The 17,263-nt window shown below is 39.3% G+C and overlaps 1 protein-coding gene across 9 annotated transcripts in view; it reads left to right on the top strand.

Moving 5' to 3' along the window:
* The first annotated feature begins 91 nt into the window (after positions 1 to 91).
* LOC118426912 (histone demethylase UTY-like) overlaps positions 92 to 17,263 on the top strand; it is an 89,320-nt gene continuing 72,148 nt past the window's right edge. For 5 of the 9 annotated variants that reach the window (XR_004832489.1, XR_004832488.1, XM_035836524.1 and 2 more), the window contains exons 1-2: positions 94 to 357; positions 460 to 529. Coding sequence is in view for 6 of the 9 variants with exons in the window: in XM_035836524.1 (XP_035692417.1) it covers positions 242 to 357; positions 460 to 529 (186 nt within the window). In the remaining 3 variants the exon portion in view is untranslated. Of the gene's footprint in view, positions 358 to 459; positions 530 to 17,263 lie in introns of all 9 variants that reach the window. The other 4 variants (XR_004832490.1, XM_035836526.1, XM_035836529.1 and 1 more) reach the window with 3 other exon arrangements.

Raw genomic sequence — 17,263 nt, 5'->3', positions numbered from 1 at the left:
TTGCCAAATTATGTAAATTTATGCAAATGAGGCCTAAATCTGCGCAGAACCAGACCCTCGTCCTGCGCCAACTTTCCCGCGGGTCACGTGACGGCGATCCGCCGCGCTGATTGGTCAGAACCGCTCTGTTTTATTACACGGCGTGGTGTTTCCGGGCCGTCTCGACAACTTTTACCCAAACTTTTGGCGGCGAAATTTTTCCCGAATTGCGTACAAAACATGAGGAGTGTTCCCTCGGACCATGGAGTCTTCACAGAGCACAAGTAGTGGGCATGAGCGCCGGAAAATGGCCGCCAACGGGCGAGGACAAGTATCGTTGACGCCGTGCGAGAGACAGGACCTAACCGAGTTGGATAGGTAGGGTCCCCCTAAAATTATCAGCGTCCCGTCCTTATTTCATTGATGCAAACCCTAATAAATGTACTACAACGTTTTGATGTTGTTTTCCTGTCGTTCCAGTCGCTTGTTCGGGTTCCTGCGACTCGAAGCAGACGAGCATGGCGCGGCTAAGAAGTCCCTACTGCTCAAGGTAGGTCCCACTGCCCTCCCTCTCTACCGACCTGGGTCGGCCTGCTGAATACGAAACAACACACAGAATTCTGCAAAATCGGCGCCTTTCTGCGCCTCTAACTCACAACTAGCGCCCTCACACACACTTAACGTGTTATTGGGTACCTGTAGTATATTTCTGTGGTGTCAGTTGGACCTGGGAGGGGGATTTTTTGACATTTCTGCGCTGTGTGGAATCGTTGGATAAATTCAAGATGGCGGCGTAATTTTTTTTAAATGGCAGGCTGCCACGACACAGGTTTATCGAGATCTAGTGCGGATCGGGCGCCTCTACCCGCCCGTAAACTTGCCCAGGTCCTGCCCGGGACACGGGCCACCTCAGGCCCGAGGTTGTAGCGGAGGGGGACCCCGCTAACCCCGTGTTTTGTGCGCCAAAAGGCCGCTGGAAGGGCCGTATATGGGGGAGGGTGGGGTGCCAAACACTAGCGCCTACGTAGTTCTATATAATATCCCAGCTCAGGAAAACACTGCCCCACTGCGCAGGGAAAATACTGTACTCGGGCCGCTTTCTCTGGCTTCTACTGGAAAATACATACAGACCTCAGTCAGTTATGATCTAAATATTCAGCTTATGTTGTTGTAGAGTCGATGGGGTCACGAAAAAAGGCTTATACCCCAGGTCAGTTTTTCCCTATGTAAGGTTGTTGCAGTGTAGGCAAGTTGCGTTTGTGTGTTCTCCCTTAAAAAAAATTATCATGAAACATTGTGATTTTCTTGTTCAGGACAACAAAGATGAGACACAGACAGTGTTTGTATCTCAAACTGTGGGAAAATGTCAGACCCAGCAGGTTTATATACCATCATGTGGGGGCAGGGCTATCACTGGAAGGTTTTGATGGCAGTAAACAATGGTTCTGACAGTAGAGAATTGTTCACCCTATAGCGTGGGATTTTACACTTTATATCCCAGTTTTACACGTTTATGGCTTCGATCATTCTTAGCAAGGTTTTGGTCCAGCGATTCTCAAATACAGCAGGCCCCCAAATCTTTGTGTACAAGGAGATTTTTGTCCTGTGAAAAGGGGGCTTGTTTTTTAGTGGGCATGTTTCTTGGTATTGTTTGCATAGACAGAACAATGGATTTCTATTGTGTTAATTGGAAATGTAGTGTGATAACTGATTTGGTATTTGGGGCAAGTGACGCCTGTCAATTTGGGTGATGTTTTGAGGCACATTTTGGCTGTACATGTTTGGTCATCATTTGCTAATTGATTTTGACAGGTCTGGTTGCAGGTGTAGTGTTTTTGATACACTCCGTCTTGTCTGTTATCTATATTTGGTAATTCAAAGTAATTTTAGCCTGTTAGTTTGTTCTGTGTAGGCTTAAAGTTTGTTTTGTTGATGTTATTTTAGTCCAAAAAGACGTATGTTTGAAATTCTGATAGATTTTACACAAATGTTCCCCACTGTTACTTTATGTAACAGAAGTTTACTGTAGGTTTGGGTAGTAAGTTTATAAACTTATTGTTGACATGTTGAAATGCCTAGGTGTGAAGTTGTTCATTGATGCACAGTTTATGTAAACACTTCATTTAAAACAACAGGCTTTCCTTTCTGTTGTGATCCTTTTTTTAAATCATCAGAACATGTATAGTTTTGGAAATGTCTGACGTGAGAGTCTGTTGCAAACTCCTACTTTCGGTGCTAGGTTCATTCACTCCCAGACCAGATTTCAGCAACCACTACTTAATGACCTAAATGAAGTTTCGCATTACGTACATATCATATCAGCATCAACAAAAATCAGGGGTGGGTTTGATGAACCACCTGCATTTTGCTGAAACATTTCTGATATAGAGTTCTAGCATATTGCCAAAAAAAATGTAATGAACATGCACCTTTATTTGTTAAAAGATTCAGTCTTGCTTTTATGATAAGTCAATTATTGCATTAACAAAAATTGTTGCCAGAAAAGTGTTACTTGATCATACCATGTCATTCTATGATAGGCAACAAAGGAATGTGTTGAAAGTGAAACTTAAGTCCTGGTAATTTCACTTTTCTAAATGGAGAACACTGAGCTAGAGTTCACCTCAGTGGTTATGGTCAAACTTGTGTAATTCTCTTTTCTGAACATGGGGGAATTCCCGATATATACTGACCGTTCATCTGCTTATAGATGGTTGTCAATATTTTGACACAAAAGCAGTATTTCTGTGAATTCCTCATCATAACTGTGCAGGTGTTCATATAATGTAATGTCAGGGCAGGTTAGTGCAGGTAAAATTGGAGCTGTGCAGGTGTTTCTGGTGTCTACCTGCACCTAACCTGCACTATCTGGTCCATGTACTGTGTTTTATACATAAATGTCCTATGATGCTATTATTAGCTGCATTGACTGTTACCATCTATAAAGTATAGAAGCAATAATAGCAATAGTTCCTGAAGTTCTAGTATGAATCTTTTAACAAATAAAGGTGCATGTTCATTACATTTTTTTTGGCAATATGCTAGAACTCTATATCAGAAATGTTTCAGCAAAATGCAGGTGGTTTAAGAACAATTCTAGTATGATCCATACTTAAAAAATTCAGAGTGGTGCAGGTACAATTTGTCCAGTGCAGGTAATTTTCAGTGTAACCTGCACCAGTGCAGGTATGCAGAAAAAAGAATTTCGAATTCAAGCCCTGTATTGTATGATGTAATAGTAAACAAAGCTTCAGTATATCAGCAAAATGAAGTGAACCCACATTATTATGAACCCACCTTTGTAAGAGCCCGGGGGTGTTTATGTATATGTAACTTGTTTGTTGTCATGGTAATACCTGGTATGGAAACTGTAGAATTCTTGGGATTGGGATTGTGCAGAATGATTGTTGTAAAAATGTTATTTTGCCTGAAGGCACAACAAAGTATTTCTGCATGAATTCTGTCTTCAATATTTATATATACCATTGCTATTTTTCTTTTTAACTTTATAGGTGGTAACAGTTAATGCAGCTCATAACAATCCATATGATATACTCCTACATCATGGGACCTTTATATGTGAAACTAAAACCTTGTAAGTAGACAACAGAAATACTTGCACAGGTCCAATTTTACCTGCACTAACCTGCAAATGCATGTGGGATAGGGGTGGGTACCGGTACAGAAAATTCAGGTCCAGGTCCGGTTCAGGTCCAGATGATCAGGTCCAGGTCCGGACCTGAACCTGGACCTGATTCAGTATGACTCATACCAACGGTCCATTTCACTACAAAGAAATCTGTTTGGTGGAGTATTAGACTTACACTCAGCGTTTTAAAACCCTACAACGCTACCTGCACCTGTACGATTGGCTGTAAAACTTGGTAGAAATTACTATAAACTCTACTCTACTTCACTCTTGTTATTTTCTTCCACCTGCAAGCGCCAAAACGTGTGAATGCCTGTTAAAATAATCTGTTAATGTTCTAATCGGTCCAACATCCGGTCCACCTCATTTTTTCAGGTCCGGTTTTTCTGGACTGGTCCAATAAGAAAAACCGGTTTTGTACCGGTACGCTGTACCGATACCCAGCCCTAATGTGGGATTTTGAGCCCTGAGAAACACTATAGGTCACAAGAGTCATAACATTGTATTAGCACTAAAGCTATTGTTATATGGACTGTAGAATTTGTTGATGTTGCTAATTTTGTTGTTGTTTACAATATGCTAATTCAGCTCAAGTCTAATGTAATGGTTTCACAGGTTCGACATGACATGATACTAGAGGTGGGTACCGGTTTGGATTAGGCAGGTTCAAGTCCAGGTTTAGGTCCAAAGGTTCATAGTTCAGGACCTGGACTTAATGATGTTTTAGGTTTGTTAAACCAATATTGAATATTAAAAATATAAGATTGATATGCAAGTGTATTGGTAAGAAGACTTTCAAAACATACCAATATTGACAGATATTAGAATGTTGTACTTATTCTGTTTGGTGTTTATCTCGTATGGTTACCTTGAATGTTTTTTTTTTTTTTATAGCAAATTCAATGTTGACCTGGAATTAGAACACTCCTAGTTCATTATCCAGTTAAAATTGTACATAGTTCTGGAATTTGACACTAGGTCCACACCAATCTGTTTCAATGGTTCCCACACGTTTTGTAGTAAAAATGTCGCAAAGGGATAAAATGAAAGCACAGTGCTAGGAACAGAGTACTGAATCTGATTTCCAGCATCTGTCTGTATTGACTTTCCCCTCTGTTTTTATGAGAAACTTTCATGTGAGCCATAGTGTTGGAAATCTGACCATTAACAAATGGAATTGGATTGGGCCAATCATAGTGTTATACTCTATCAAACTCAGTTTAATTTGTCCAGAAGTCATCTTGGCAATCTCTCTCTACCTGACAATGCTATGAATCGATAGGACAATGCACCCATAACAGAGCACAAATCATTTCTTGTAAAATGATATCATTTGTTATGGTTGATGTTTGGAGATGGGTGTAGAATTATGTTACCAATGTTTATAGCACTGTTGTTGCAGCATCATATTGTAGGTTTGTAGGAAAATTCAAAGCCCACCTTTATTGTTTTTGTTCACCTTGTTGTGCTATGTTCCACATAGATCAGCGTATGTTTTTGCTGTTTCTGTAGCAGGGTATATTTTTCAGGAATCTTACAGTAAGGAGGTTGAAAAAGGAACCTCCTTGGTTACAGGGAGGGGTTTCTAGCCCTTCCCCTTTTATCATTTAATGTGCTCAAGGCACCACCATGTTGGTGACCCCCATTTTATGTCCCTCTAGAAAGATGGGGCAGTCCAAACTGAGATGCTCTACCCAAGATTTTTACCTTTTTAAAAATAAAAGCTGATGCTAGAACCTCTCTATCTTTAGTTGTATTCTTCCTGTTCTAATAAAATTATTTCATGGATTTTATCTAATCATTTTAGTTGTTTGTCCCCCGACATCATAATGGCATCATTTTGTGCTTTGGGGTTGATAAGTAAACATTTTTGACATTCGGTAAATATGGCGTACCCGGGAGATTCGTTAGATGCCAGTGGACCTGTCATAGCCACATGTTACTGGTCAGTTTTGTTACATTTTTGAAGGTGTAGCGACAGCAAACTATGTGTCAGTTATCTCTCCACTGTAAATAGTGTAATAGATTTTTTGTGTGAGTGCAAGCATGTACCTTAGTACTTTTGTAGGATTACATACAAAAGTTTCAGAAAAGTCTTTGTTGTTTCATTTCTTTTAAAGTTATGAACTCAGTAAAAGAATTTGAGATCGAAGAAAGTCATGTTTGTTTTTCTGACATTTTACATTTCTATTAAATGTTGTGCCCACAATTTTTTGTGCATCTAGATTTTTGGGTTAGGTCCACCAGTAACCCCCCCCCCCCCCCCCAAAAAAAGCTCAAGGCTCGAAATACTTTTTTCCGCATACCTGCTCCGGTGCAGGGAACATTGAAAATTACCTGCACCAAACACATTGTACCTGCCCCGATCCAAATTTAGGAATTTTAGATCATACTAAAATAGTTCAGGAACAAATGCCATTTTTTCTTTTATAGTAACAGTCAATGGAGCTAATGACAATCTACATTTGTATATACAGCTACATTGTAGGACATTTATGTATAAACTTGACCATGGACCAGTACAGGTTAGGTGCAGGTAGACACCAGAAATACCTGCACAGCTCCAATTTTACCTGCACTAACCTGCATATGCAGGTGATATTTCGAGCCCCGAAGTTCCAAGCCCTAATGGTATATATTTACATCAGAAACTAGATTTTGCATTTTGCATCCAGAAGCCACCATTATTAGAAATGTGTCGAAAACGTCACAGATCATAATCAGTCATGGATCTCCGAGGAAACATTAAACTGACGGGGTAGGTAAATTTCTGGGTAAAAAATCAGCCTGTAGATTATTAACTTCTGCAGTGTTTTACCATTAAAATAAGTACCACAGATTATTGCACCGAAAACTTGAAATATTGAATGATGGGATTTTGTCAAGACATGATAATATTATGGACCCCCCAGGCTTAAGTGAGACAGGCCGTTGACCCTTGTCAAGGATGCAGTGTGAAGGTTACTAGAGGACGTTGACCCCGATGATTGATGACAGCTTTAGTCATGGGTCTAAAGAAACTGAGTTTATACATGGACATCACATAGGCAGCGTTGCAGGTGGTGTTACAGGGCTTGTGTAGGTCTGTTTGAAATGTCAGCTATAAATGTTACATGCTCTGGAACGGCTTACCTTTCTGGAGATGAAAATCTTTCGGCTGTTTTGAAAATCAAGCGTCGGCGTTGAACGTGTCAGGCTAGAGCCCAGGAATGGCGTTGCCGGGCTTTATTTATTAGGCAACAAACAGTAAAAATAACCGTCAAGGTTATGGGTTTGAATCCCACCAGTGGAAGATTCGGTTGCTGGTACCATGGTTGAGGAGCTTGTTGGGGGATAGGGGTGTGGGGTTGTTTCTGTCGATTGTGTTGCTTGAAAAAACATGGGTACCTTATTTGAGGAGAGCCACACCTGGAGCGCTTTAAATAGGAACCAGGGCAATCACAGAAGATTTTGACTTTGCAAAGTCAGTGATGAGCAAAAGATAGCAAGTCCTTCCACAGCTTGTATGTTCCTTATAGTCATGCGGGAATTTTTACCTAGATGCCATTTTTACATGAAGAATGAAAGCAAATATGATTTAGCATTGTCTCCAAGCTTCAACAACCTTGGTGGAGATTTCTTTGTGTTGTGGTTTGATGCTTGATTAATCTCCAAGCAGATCCTACAATGGCATAAAATAGTACCAAACTGGCCAAGGAGTGTAGTCAGCCAAGAGGTGTCCATTTGCCATGTAGCGAAACACACTCCTAAGCCGGCTTCACTCCTCTGGTAGCTTTTGATACTATCTTATGCTACCGTAGGATCTGCTTGGAGATTAATGCTTGATACCAAAAATGCCATTGCCTTAGTCAGTCCACCACATACATCGTTCATGTTCACAAATTACCTGGGTTTGTCTGATTCCAGATCATTCATTCACACTAATTTGCTCTTCTCTGTCCCTTACAAAATAGTTAAGTTTGAAACTAGGCCAGTAACAATGCAGGACAGCCGGTGCTTTAGAACCCACCAATATCACCAAGAACATTTCCACAATTGGAACGATGTAGTTCCAGTATGGCTGACATTGATTTTGTAATCAGCTGGAACAACACAATCAGGGAACATTTGTGTGGGGTGGACATTTGGGGAGCTAACACAGGGCTTGAAATATCACCTGTACAGTGTTCTCGCTAGGCCTTTTCAGCACAGGGGGCCCCTACGCTGTGATTTGGATCTCTACGCTGTGATTTGGAACCCTACATTGTTTTTCTACCATCAAAGGGGACTTTTTGGCTTTATTTCACTAAGCATGGTCCTCAAAATACAGTAATGGTGTTTCTGAGGGTTATATATTTGTCACAGTAGATATTCAACCTGACGTACTACAATGCTCAGACCTGCACTGCTTGCCATGTGTGCTTGCTGTACTAAGGCACGATTTAGATACAGTTTTCCCCCAAATCTTCGCAGATGTCACGAAAACTGTCTACATTGGGCCTAAGATTCCCCCTACACTGTGAAAAAATTCTGGTGAGAACACTGTCGTAGGTGCAGGTAAAATTAAGGTTGTGCAGCTATTTCTGGTGTGTACCAGCCTCTGACACTATGGTGCACTGCACTCACTGAAAGCTTCAAAATTTACTGCCATGTTGGTTATGAATAAATGCTCTGAATCTGATGATTTATTTGATTTTTATGAGTTCTTTGAGATCTTGGCCTTTGGGACAAGTAGGTGATATTTTTTGCAGATTCATATGTCCGATTTCTATGCCAATATGGCATTCAAGTAGGTTACCAACTTCTTTTTCCTGTTGGGCAATGGTTTGATATCTGCTTATTGTGATATCTACTAGTGTACCAAATGAAGTCACAAAGTTTTTTCAACATGCTCGATATTAGAACTACGGAGAAAAGTTAAAAAAAGTCTTCTGCCGACAAATTTGTGATGACTCAGGAAATGACTCAGAGAAAAATCACCCCCACAGTTTTTATTGAGACAAATTTAAACACCTTCCTACCACCCAAACCACCCACTGCTGTAATTGTTTTATTCTACCCACAGGTTTTTACCAAATGTCAAGGAGGTTTCTCACCTGTGTGTGGGTGGGTGTACTGCAGTGCCATTGTGTGTTACCAGGAAATACAACATTTCAAAGCATAATTGTAGGAGGAAAACTGACTATAGTCAGCCCCCAGAATGGAGTATACGTAAAAAGGGCCTACGCTCACGTGGATTATGATCTATTTTGGTCAGAATCATATGATGAGTATTTTCACTTTTTCAAATGTGAAGGTCAGATCAGGAATAGGAAGAGAACTTTTTTATCCCATCTCGCACAAACACAGAAATGGGAATCTATTGGAATACAACAATGTAAAAAGGTATATAAACTTTTGCAATATATAAAGCATAGAGATGGTACTACAAAATGCAGACGATTTTTTTTTGTGTTTGTTTGGCCAGTTTAAAGAAATAACATGTTTCATATTAATGTGCATGTACATGATCGTTCGAATCTTGTCTCACTCTAAGGTTAAACTTCAGGTGATACACTGAAAATGCAAATTCCAAGCAAATAAAACATACCAGCTCTGCTGATTTGGCATAAATTTTTCAGAAATCCGAATGCACTTTTGCTTACAACAGCTTGTGTAAACCCAGCCCCTCTCTCTTCTCTAGAAATACCAGGTTGATGAAAAACAAGGAAAATTGCTTGAAAGCCTCCCAAAACTACATTCCGCCTTCATCCCTGCCCCAATCCTTTTTGTTATTCTGCTCCCCGAGTTCTTGTTATTTGCTGAGGCCTAGGAAAAAAATGTTGTGTTTCCTGTTTCAGTCCTGAAAAAATTAGGGTCGGTAGGTAGGGATTATCTTTTTTTTTATTTATTTTTTTTTTTAGGCTGGCCAAAACTCTAGTGATACATATTGCTGTACAGTTGAACAAAGTAAACTGAAATGCATGCGGACACTTGTCTTTCAATGTCAAACTTTAATTTGGTGCATGATAGATACATTTATCCTTCATTAGATGGGACAAGCAGTGTTTTACTTCAATAGGAAGCAGGCTAAATAAAAATTCTAACTGCAAGCTATGTGACTCCACTGCCTACCCCAAAAAAAAGTCTAGGGTCGGCAGGTTTTTTTAGGGTAGGTAGGGAAACAGGAAACAGGAAACACAACATTTTTTTTCCTAGGCCTGATATAATTTGAGGAGCCCCCATCTACACAATTGTAGCTGGGAATAAAGCCACAACTATTACAGATAACAGATAAATGCCGGTAAATGCAGCAATATTGGTGATTTATGTTATACTGTAGGATGGGGGTCCCTGGGACACAAGCCAAGAATGGGAGCGATCAGCTCACTATACTCTAAATTCTCTACTTTTGTTACTTTTTAATTCTCTTTATTATGGTTTTATTGATTTTATAACTTCTAGAAGTTTCAGCAGGGCATACGTTATATGCAACCTTCGCCATAGGAAGATAGAAATATAAGCAGACCAGGTTTGGTTCAGCAAATCACGTATTGCTTAAAGACAGGAAAAGATATTTTCAGCCTAGCAGTAGGAAGCCAGCCAAAGGTGGGAAAATAGTTGTATATTGAACAAATTTCTGCAATTTTGGTTGTAGCTCTTTAATAGTTTGCTCTTAGTGTTTAGTCTGAACTATGTCTCTGTACTTTAGAACAACGCAGATTTTTATTTTTTATTTTCCAAGCATCTAAAAATTCCTTTTTGCTTTGTGTGTAGTCTGAAGTATGACTCTAAGGAAGTCAAAGTTAGTCAAATTAATCTTTGGAACTATGCAGATTTTTCTTTGTATTCCAAGTATCTAAAAATTCACGAATCCTTTTGATCTCAGTTGCTGTGGGAAAAATATTTTTTTGTATTTGTTGTTGACTTGCGACTTTCATGTGGCTTTTTCTGTGTATGTTGTTTGCAGGCTTGAACGGAAGTTGTGCTTATAAGGACAATGTCCATGGACAGAAATAAGCGCCGTAGGTGTAGGTTGCCTTGGCGACGGTAAACACAACGTGACCTTTGACTCCTCAGATATCAGAATTTCATGGCTGTGTACATTTTCTGCTGATACATGAATTAGAGTAACCCCATAGCTCAATTAACCAGTATTTACCTATATTTAATTGATAAAAGATTTTATATTTGACAAATACTGTAAATTTGCTGAATTTCTCATTGGTTTTATTGAGCTATAGGAGGGAAACAAGGATGTTGTAGTGTTTTTAGTTTCACAGTTCGAAAAATTCTGTAGTACAGTAGTTATGTTTTGGAAAGGCATAGTTTTATTTGTGCTGTAGTTTTTTTCTTTCTTCTGCTTCTTTTTATGGAAATGGAAGTACGCACTATAGGCTTATACACCTTATAGGCTTTTTTGAATTGAGGGTATTTTTTTATGACACTGTGACACAATCACAATGAAGGCATTTGCTGGTAAAATAGATGCTTGAAGACTTTGAAATGCCAGTCTAGTTGGAACACCTGTAAGAATGTCACACGGGACGAGAAAGTAAAGACGTAGAACGCCCCTTGGGAATGATGTTACAAGTCATTACAAACTTGTTTAAGTGCCGTAGCTACAGGTACAAACACCTTTGTCAGGACAGATGACTTTTTAATCTGCTTGTTTTGGCAGAGAACCAACATCTCCGGCAAGAACCAACCTGTGCCAAACACCAGGTCATGCAACTGGTATTTCCCTGAATGAATATGTTTTATAAATTCATGAAAGTCTATATTTACTCAGAAGTTTGTTTTCTAGTTGTAACCATAGTGCATTGCTCTTGTTTTTTGTCAGCAGAGCTAGCCCTTTGTAATAGCCACAGGCTAGTTGGGCAGCCCTGGTTGTGCGTGCTGAACAGCCAAACTAATAAACAAATATATAACGTTAATCTGTATAGAATCTCTAGGTAAAATTTATTGTGGAGTTCTAAGGATATTTGAACAGCAGTTGACCATTCAAGGAATTGAACTGATCCAATTTTGTCCTGGCTCAATACATACCAAAGATTAAACCTCGCTCCAACATTGACAGCCAAGCAACTACCTCTATATGTGTTTGTGTCATGAACCACTGAATCCAAAGTACCAGTGCATTCTAGAAAAGTTAACTATCGGCTAGCGCTTATTTGGGTCACGACAAGCTGCATTTCGAGGCCCGTCCTGAGTCAATACATACCAAAGATTAAACCTCGCTCCGACATTGACGGCCAAACAACTACCTGTAAAGCGAACGGCCCTCCGACCAATCAAACCTGAGCAGAGGGTTTAAAAATAACTCGGTGGATGCCCAGGGTGTGATTAGGCTCTGTAGTGGAAGGACAGTTAGGGGGGCTGGGATTGGACATGGCTGGATAGAGACCATTAAAAACTGCGGGGTCACATAGGGGTCACTGGAACAGTCCATCTTCAGGGTCAGGGGGTGTGGTTTACCTGTTAGATTGTTGTGCAAGGTGGTTAGCTGTGTTATATGCTGGTATCAAATTTACTCAGATAAACAGTGATTTGTGATTCGTAATTGATAAAATACGAAAAGCAAAAAATTACCCTATCTTGTATGCACCTGTTCATAGTGAAATTGTGTCAAATTTGAATTAGTAATAAGATCTTTATTTGCATGTTCCTGCCCAAATGGGCTAAATGTAGTGATTCAATAGTATTGCATGGGATACTAAAGACTAGATACTATTACAGGTAGTGCTACAATCAAACAATTGGATAAAAAAATATCTAGAGCTATGCTATTACTAAAAGTACTGTTTAGAAAAGAAAACCCCCAATTTAAAGAGTATAACTGTACTGAAAAAAAGGGAGCAAAACAGCATCCTTAGCTTGCAAAAGGTTGAAAGAGATGTTAAAAGAACAGGTTTGTGTACATTTTCTTGTATGTATTTGATCGTTGTGAAATTGTATCCACCTTGAAGTAGTGAAAAAAAACACAAATACCATTCAAAAGAGAACGAATTAACTGGAAAAATTGGAGCCAAACAGCTTCCTAAATGTTAAAAGCTATTAGAATTTTCATCTAACAGTGACTACTTTAAAAAGGTAAACACAAGTACAGTACCTCCAAATTTTCGATGGCTATCAGTCCATCTTGTTCACGGAGTGACCTAGTTCTCGTGCGTGTGTTTACCTTAAAAAAGAAGTCACTGTTAGATGAAAATTCTATTAACTGTGCATATACGTGTCTACAGACTCTCTTCAACACTAAATGTTTATAAAAGTGTTAAAAGAGCTGTTATGAGTAGAACAAAGCCAGCATGTTGTAATCATCGCTTGTCTGGTGAAGAGAAATGGAGTCTATTCATCTCGGAGATGGGACTCTTTCAGTGGGGCAATTACCAAGCGCTGCCTAACCATGGCTTATCTCGTCCGCAGTGTACGCAGCTCGGTTATCTCTTGCGCTCATTTCCGCTCTGTGTCGTTGCCCGCAGGAAAAACGGTAGAACGGCAAAAAATGGCGAATTTCTTGCTCACTTCATGTCGATTTGGTTTGTTGACTTCTTGTTTTTAACTTTTTGAAAATTTAGTCTGAGGAAATGTCTGTACCTTGGTACCATGGTTTCTGGGGGTGTATATAGTCAGACGCAGTTTTTTTTCCCCAGCACTATCTGGTCTGTATTTTACCACTGTTGTGTATTTTGTACTGTAATCTCCACACTTTTTGTTGCCTTCAGGATAATGAAAAAAACTTCCCTAGGCCATATTTATTATATTTCTTGGTTTCTTTAATGGCTGATTTGACAGATTAAGATTGATGAAAATAGAATCTGAGGGAGAAGACTGTACATAATCACTACATACCTTGAGGAACACAGTTTCAGGGGTGTACTTTTTTGTTTTTTACTTTTCTCTTGAGTTTGGATTTTCTAGAGGATTGCCTTCAGGCTGCATTTCTTAGAAACTTTGTTGGTTCTCAGATTTTTAAAAGTGAAAATATAGCAAGAGGACATCCTAAAAGCAGAGGGCAGGGAGGAAAACTTGAATATGACTGAATTTATTCCATAAAACTGAGTGCACCAAGTCATAAAAGATTTGAGTGCAATATTTGCAAGCTTGTATCCGTACCATGATACACCAATACATCCAAGACAAGACCTGTTTTCTTTGCCTCTTCCCTAAAGATTTAGCTGCTGATGTATTTTAATCCCTGCCTAGAAATATCTGTACTTTGTTCGTTCTCTTGAAAAGATGAGACTAAATCGGCTGATTGATGAAAACAGAATCTGAGGGAGAAGTCTTTACCTTGAGGTAATATCCAAGCAAATCCTACGATAACATAAGACAGTACTAAACTGGCCAAGGAGTGTGAGTGTATTAGGTCCATCCCAAGTGCACTGGGCGCTGTGGGAACAATAGGCTGCAATATTTGGAAGCTTATACATACGTACCATGATATACCAACAGTTCCAAGACAAGACCAAGTTTTCTTTGCTTCTTCCCTAAAGATTTCTGTTGCTGATGTAATGTTGATCCCTGTATAGAAAGATCAGTACCACCATTAGGTCCGTCCCGAGTGTATTGGGCGCTGTGGGAACGTTAAGAGCAAACAAATGATTACAAGTGTTCTCTGGGAGCTTGAAAATCAGGCCAAGCCAATAAATATTTGAATTCTTCATCAGCTCGAAGCGAAAATGCAAAAATTAAAGTCAGAGGATTATGTTGGAGGAATTACCATAGGCCTGGGGAAAAGTGTTGTGTTTCTAGTCATTATAGGAAAAAAGTGAATGTCGTATCTCTATATCAGCTGGAAACAACATGCATCTATCAGGACCATCTATTTCTGACCCAACTGACCTTAGAATGGGAATCCTATTGAGCGATGTCATACGACGTTCCTAGGGGGTTTCCCCAGAAAATTTTGAAATGTTGACCCTCTGAAACGCTATTTCCTGCATTTTGAAGGGTAAATTTTGCTGGTAGACTTAGCTGTTCACCTGCACCTGTTAAGGTAAAAAAAATTACACAAGAGTTTCAGCTTTTTTTGATATCTTTACATAATGATTTTTGTCCTTTGCAGATGACGGAATGGGCAATTTTTTTTCCTTTTTTAGCTGGAGCAACCTAAAATGTTATGGTGCAACCTGTCTTTGACTCAGGTTGCCTGGACAACCTGGCCAAAAAAGAGTATTGCGAGCCCCGCATTGTAGGAAACACAACATAGATTTCTTGAGGCCTTATGGCTATAGGCTGAATGGGGGTATCAGTAGCTCAGAATCAATGCTTTAATGTCTTGTGTAATTGCCTAATTAGCATTCGTTAAATGTGGTACTTAAAAATGGATCAAATCATTATGTAAGCTTAATTATGATTTCAATAGTATCTTCTAATACTCTTGTAGGGCCAAAATACACAATATAGTATTTTTTTTAAATACATGATTCATAATATAAGACTGTTCTTTTTAGCTTGCCCAAACTGAAAGTTGTCTAAAAGAGCAATGGTTTGCAGGGCTTTATGGAGTGAGTTGTGTTCTAGCTTGGTTCTGACTGACACAGGTCATTACACGATAATTGTTGAATTTCATTTATTTATTGAGGTTATCCAATACAGTGGAAGGTATGGCAGAACAGGTGTTTCTTGTTAAAACTTAGAAGACACCTTTTCAAGGCCGCCATACCAAATTATTTTTTGGTACCTTAGATTATAAATAATAAATTATGCTAGGTCAAAATGCCTGCTGTAACTTGCGATTTGCTCAAATATTTTCTGGCTTGCAGAAGCAGATATAAACAACAAATTTATGACCAATACAACAAAAAGTGGATGCCTGAGAAGCTTTCAAGAAAGCTTTGCAAAATTTAATCCTTTCAAGCTGAAAAAAAGTAAAAGGGTTCATAGTCAGTATTATTAATCATACATGTTGTTTGATATACTGTGAGTCAGCACCAGCTTTGTAGTCCTTTGGTTTAGCAGCATTTAAATTTATGCTGGGTCTTTAATTTTTTTCCCTCTCGCATTAGTTTTGGGGACTCTAGATGATGTCATTCATAAAATCAAGTCATTGTGGAGTATTAAGTTTTGTAGGTACTGTTTTATCATAGTCCAGGGCTTGAAATACTTTTTCTGCATACCTGCACTGGTGCAGGTAACATTGAAAATTACCTGCACCAGACAAATTTTACCTGCACCACTCTGAATTTAGAGAGTATGGATCATACTAAAATTGTTCAGGAACCATTGCTATTTTTTTCCTTTATACTTTATAGGTGGCAACAGAAAATACAGGTGATAACATTCCATATCCACCTACATCATAGGACATTTATGTATAAAATCCAGTACATGGACAAGTGCAGGTTAGGTGCCAGGTAGACACCAGAAATACCTGCACAGCTCCAATTTTACCTGCACTAACGTGCATATGCAGGTCGTATTTCGAGCCCTGTAGTCACTTATCTGTTGACATCTACTGTTTATGATAATCTGTATCTTGCATGTACGTGGGGTCTCCAGGGAATGTTTGTAATCCGCGCAGATTTCCTGCATTTTCCTGTCGTCAGAGATAAGATTCTACCTAACGTCTCAGGGGATTCCCTAAGTCTCCTTGATCCCGAGATTACGTCACGTCATCTCGGTTTTCACTCACCATAGGTCTTGTGAGGACATGTTCATAAGTGTCACATAGCGAGAGAAAGTGTAATCAGGGTTCTAGCTAGTGCATTTTAGCGTAACTGACCACTATGCTAAATTTGTGACCGTGAGGACCACTGCGCTAATTTTCAACATTTGCTTTATAAACATTGTCAATCAAATATGAAAAACGATGATATGCCAATCCATACTGACCAAAATGTCCTTCAAATTACATGTGATGTTTACAGAGTTATGTCACCACACAGGTACCCTTACAAAAAATACAATGCCAACTTTTTACTCTATATTTTTTAAAATCTTACACCAAGACCCCCCAAGACACCACACCCCAGATTGGTCACTTTGCCCTTACCATTATGCCAAAATAAAATCCTGGCTAGAACCCTGGTAATAATTATACTAAAATTTGCAAGAGAAAGTGGATGTGAGAACTCTCGGGAGATTTGTAAATCCTTCCCCTTAAATCTGCAGATTAAGACTGTAGGCACAGATTTGGTAGCTTGGCTCAGAGCCAGTGTAAATGTCTTGCTATTGGAGAATTGCCAAACCCCCTGTGGTAGGGGTTTTACTGTCAAGTGGAGGGCGGTTTAGACTGGAAATGTTGGTTCTTGGTTTCAAGTAGAAAAGGGAAGAAGCTAAGACAATCAGAGATGGCAGACTTCACCCCCTTACCATAAGTTGCTTGAGTGCTACCAAGTCCACTGTGGTAGGGGCTTTACTCTCAAGTGAAGGGAAGAAACTCACCCCCTTACCTATTTGCTTGTGGCAGGGGTTTACTAAGTGGAAGGCAGTACAGATTGGATATGTTGGTTCTTGGTTTTGATAAGAAAAAGGGACGAAGCCAAGATATGTTGGTTTTTGATTTAAGTTGAAAAGAAACAAATTGGTTTTGCTTCTTGGGCTGTTAGGCCTATCTGTGTGCCTCTGTCTATGTGAGTTTAAAAAATCTGAAAACCAAGGAATTGACTTGTGTTTTGGAATGTAACGAAGTCTCCTGTGGCATGGTACTTCTACTGTCAAGTGGTATGGGCC

Source organism: Branchiostoma floridae, chromosome 12 (genome assembly GCF_000003815.2).
Source record: "Branchiostoma floridae strain S238N-H82 chromosome 12, Bfl_VNyyK, whole genome shotgun sequence".
Classification (NCBI taxonomy): Eukaryota; Metazoa; Chordata; class Leptocardii; order Amphioxiformes; family Branchiostomatidae; genus Branchiostoma; species Branchiostoma floridae.
The sequence above is the reverse complement of the archived record's forward strand: the minus strand, read 5'-3'. Positions and strand labels throughout refer to the sequence as shown.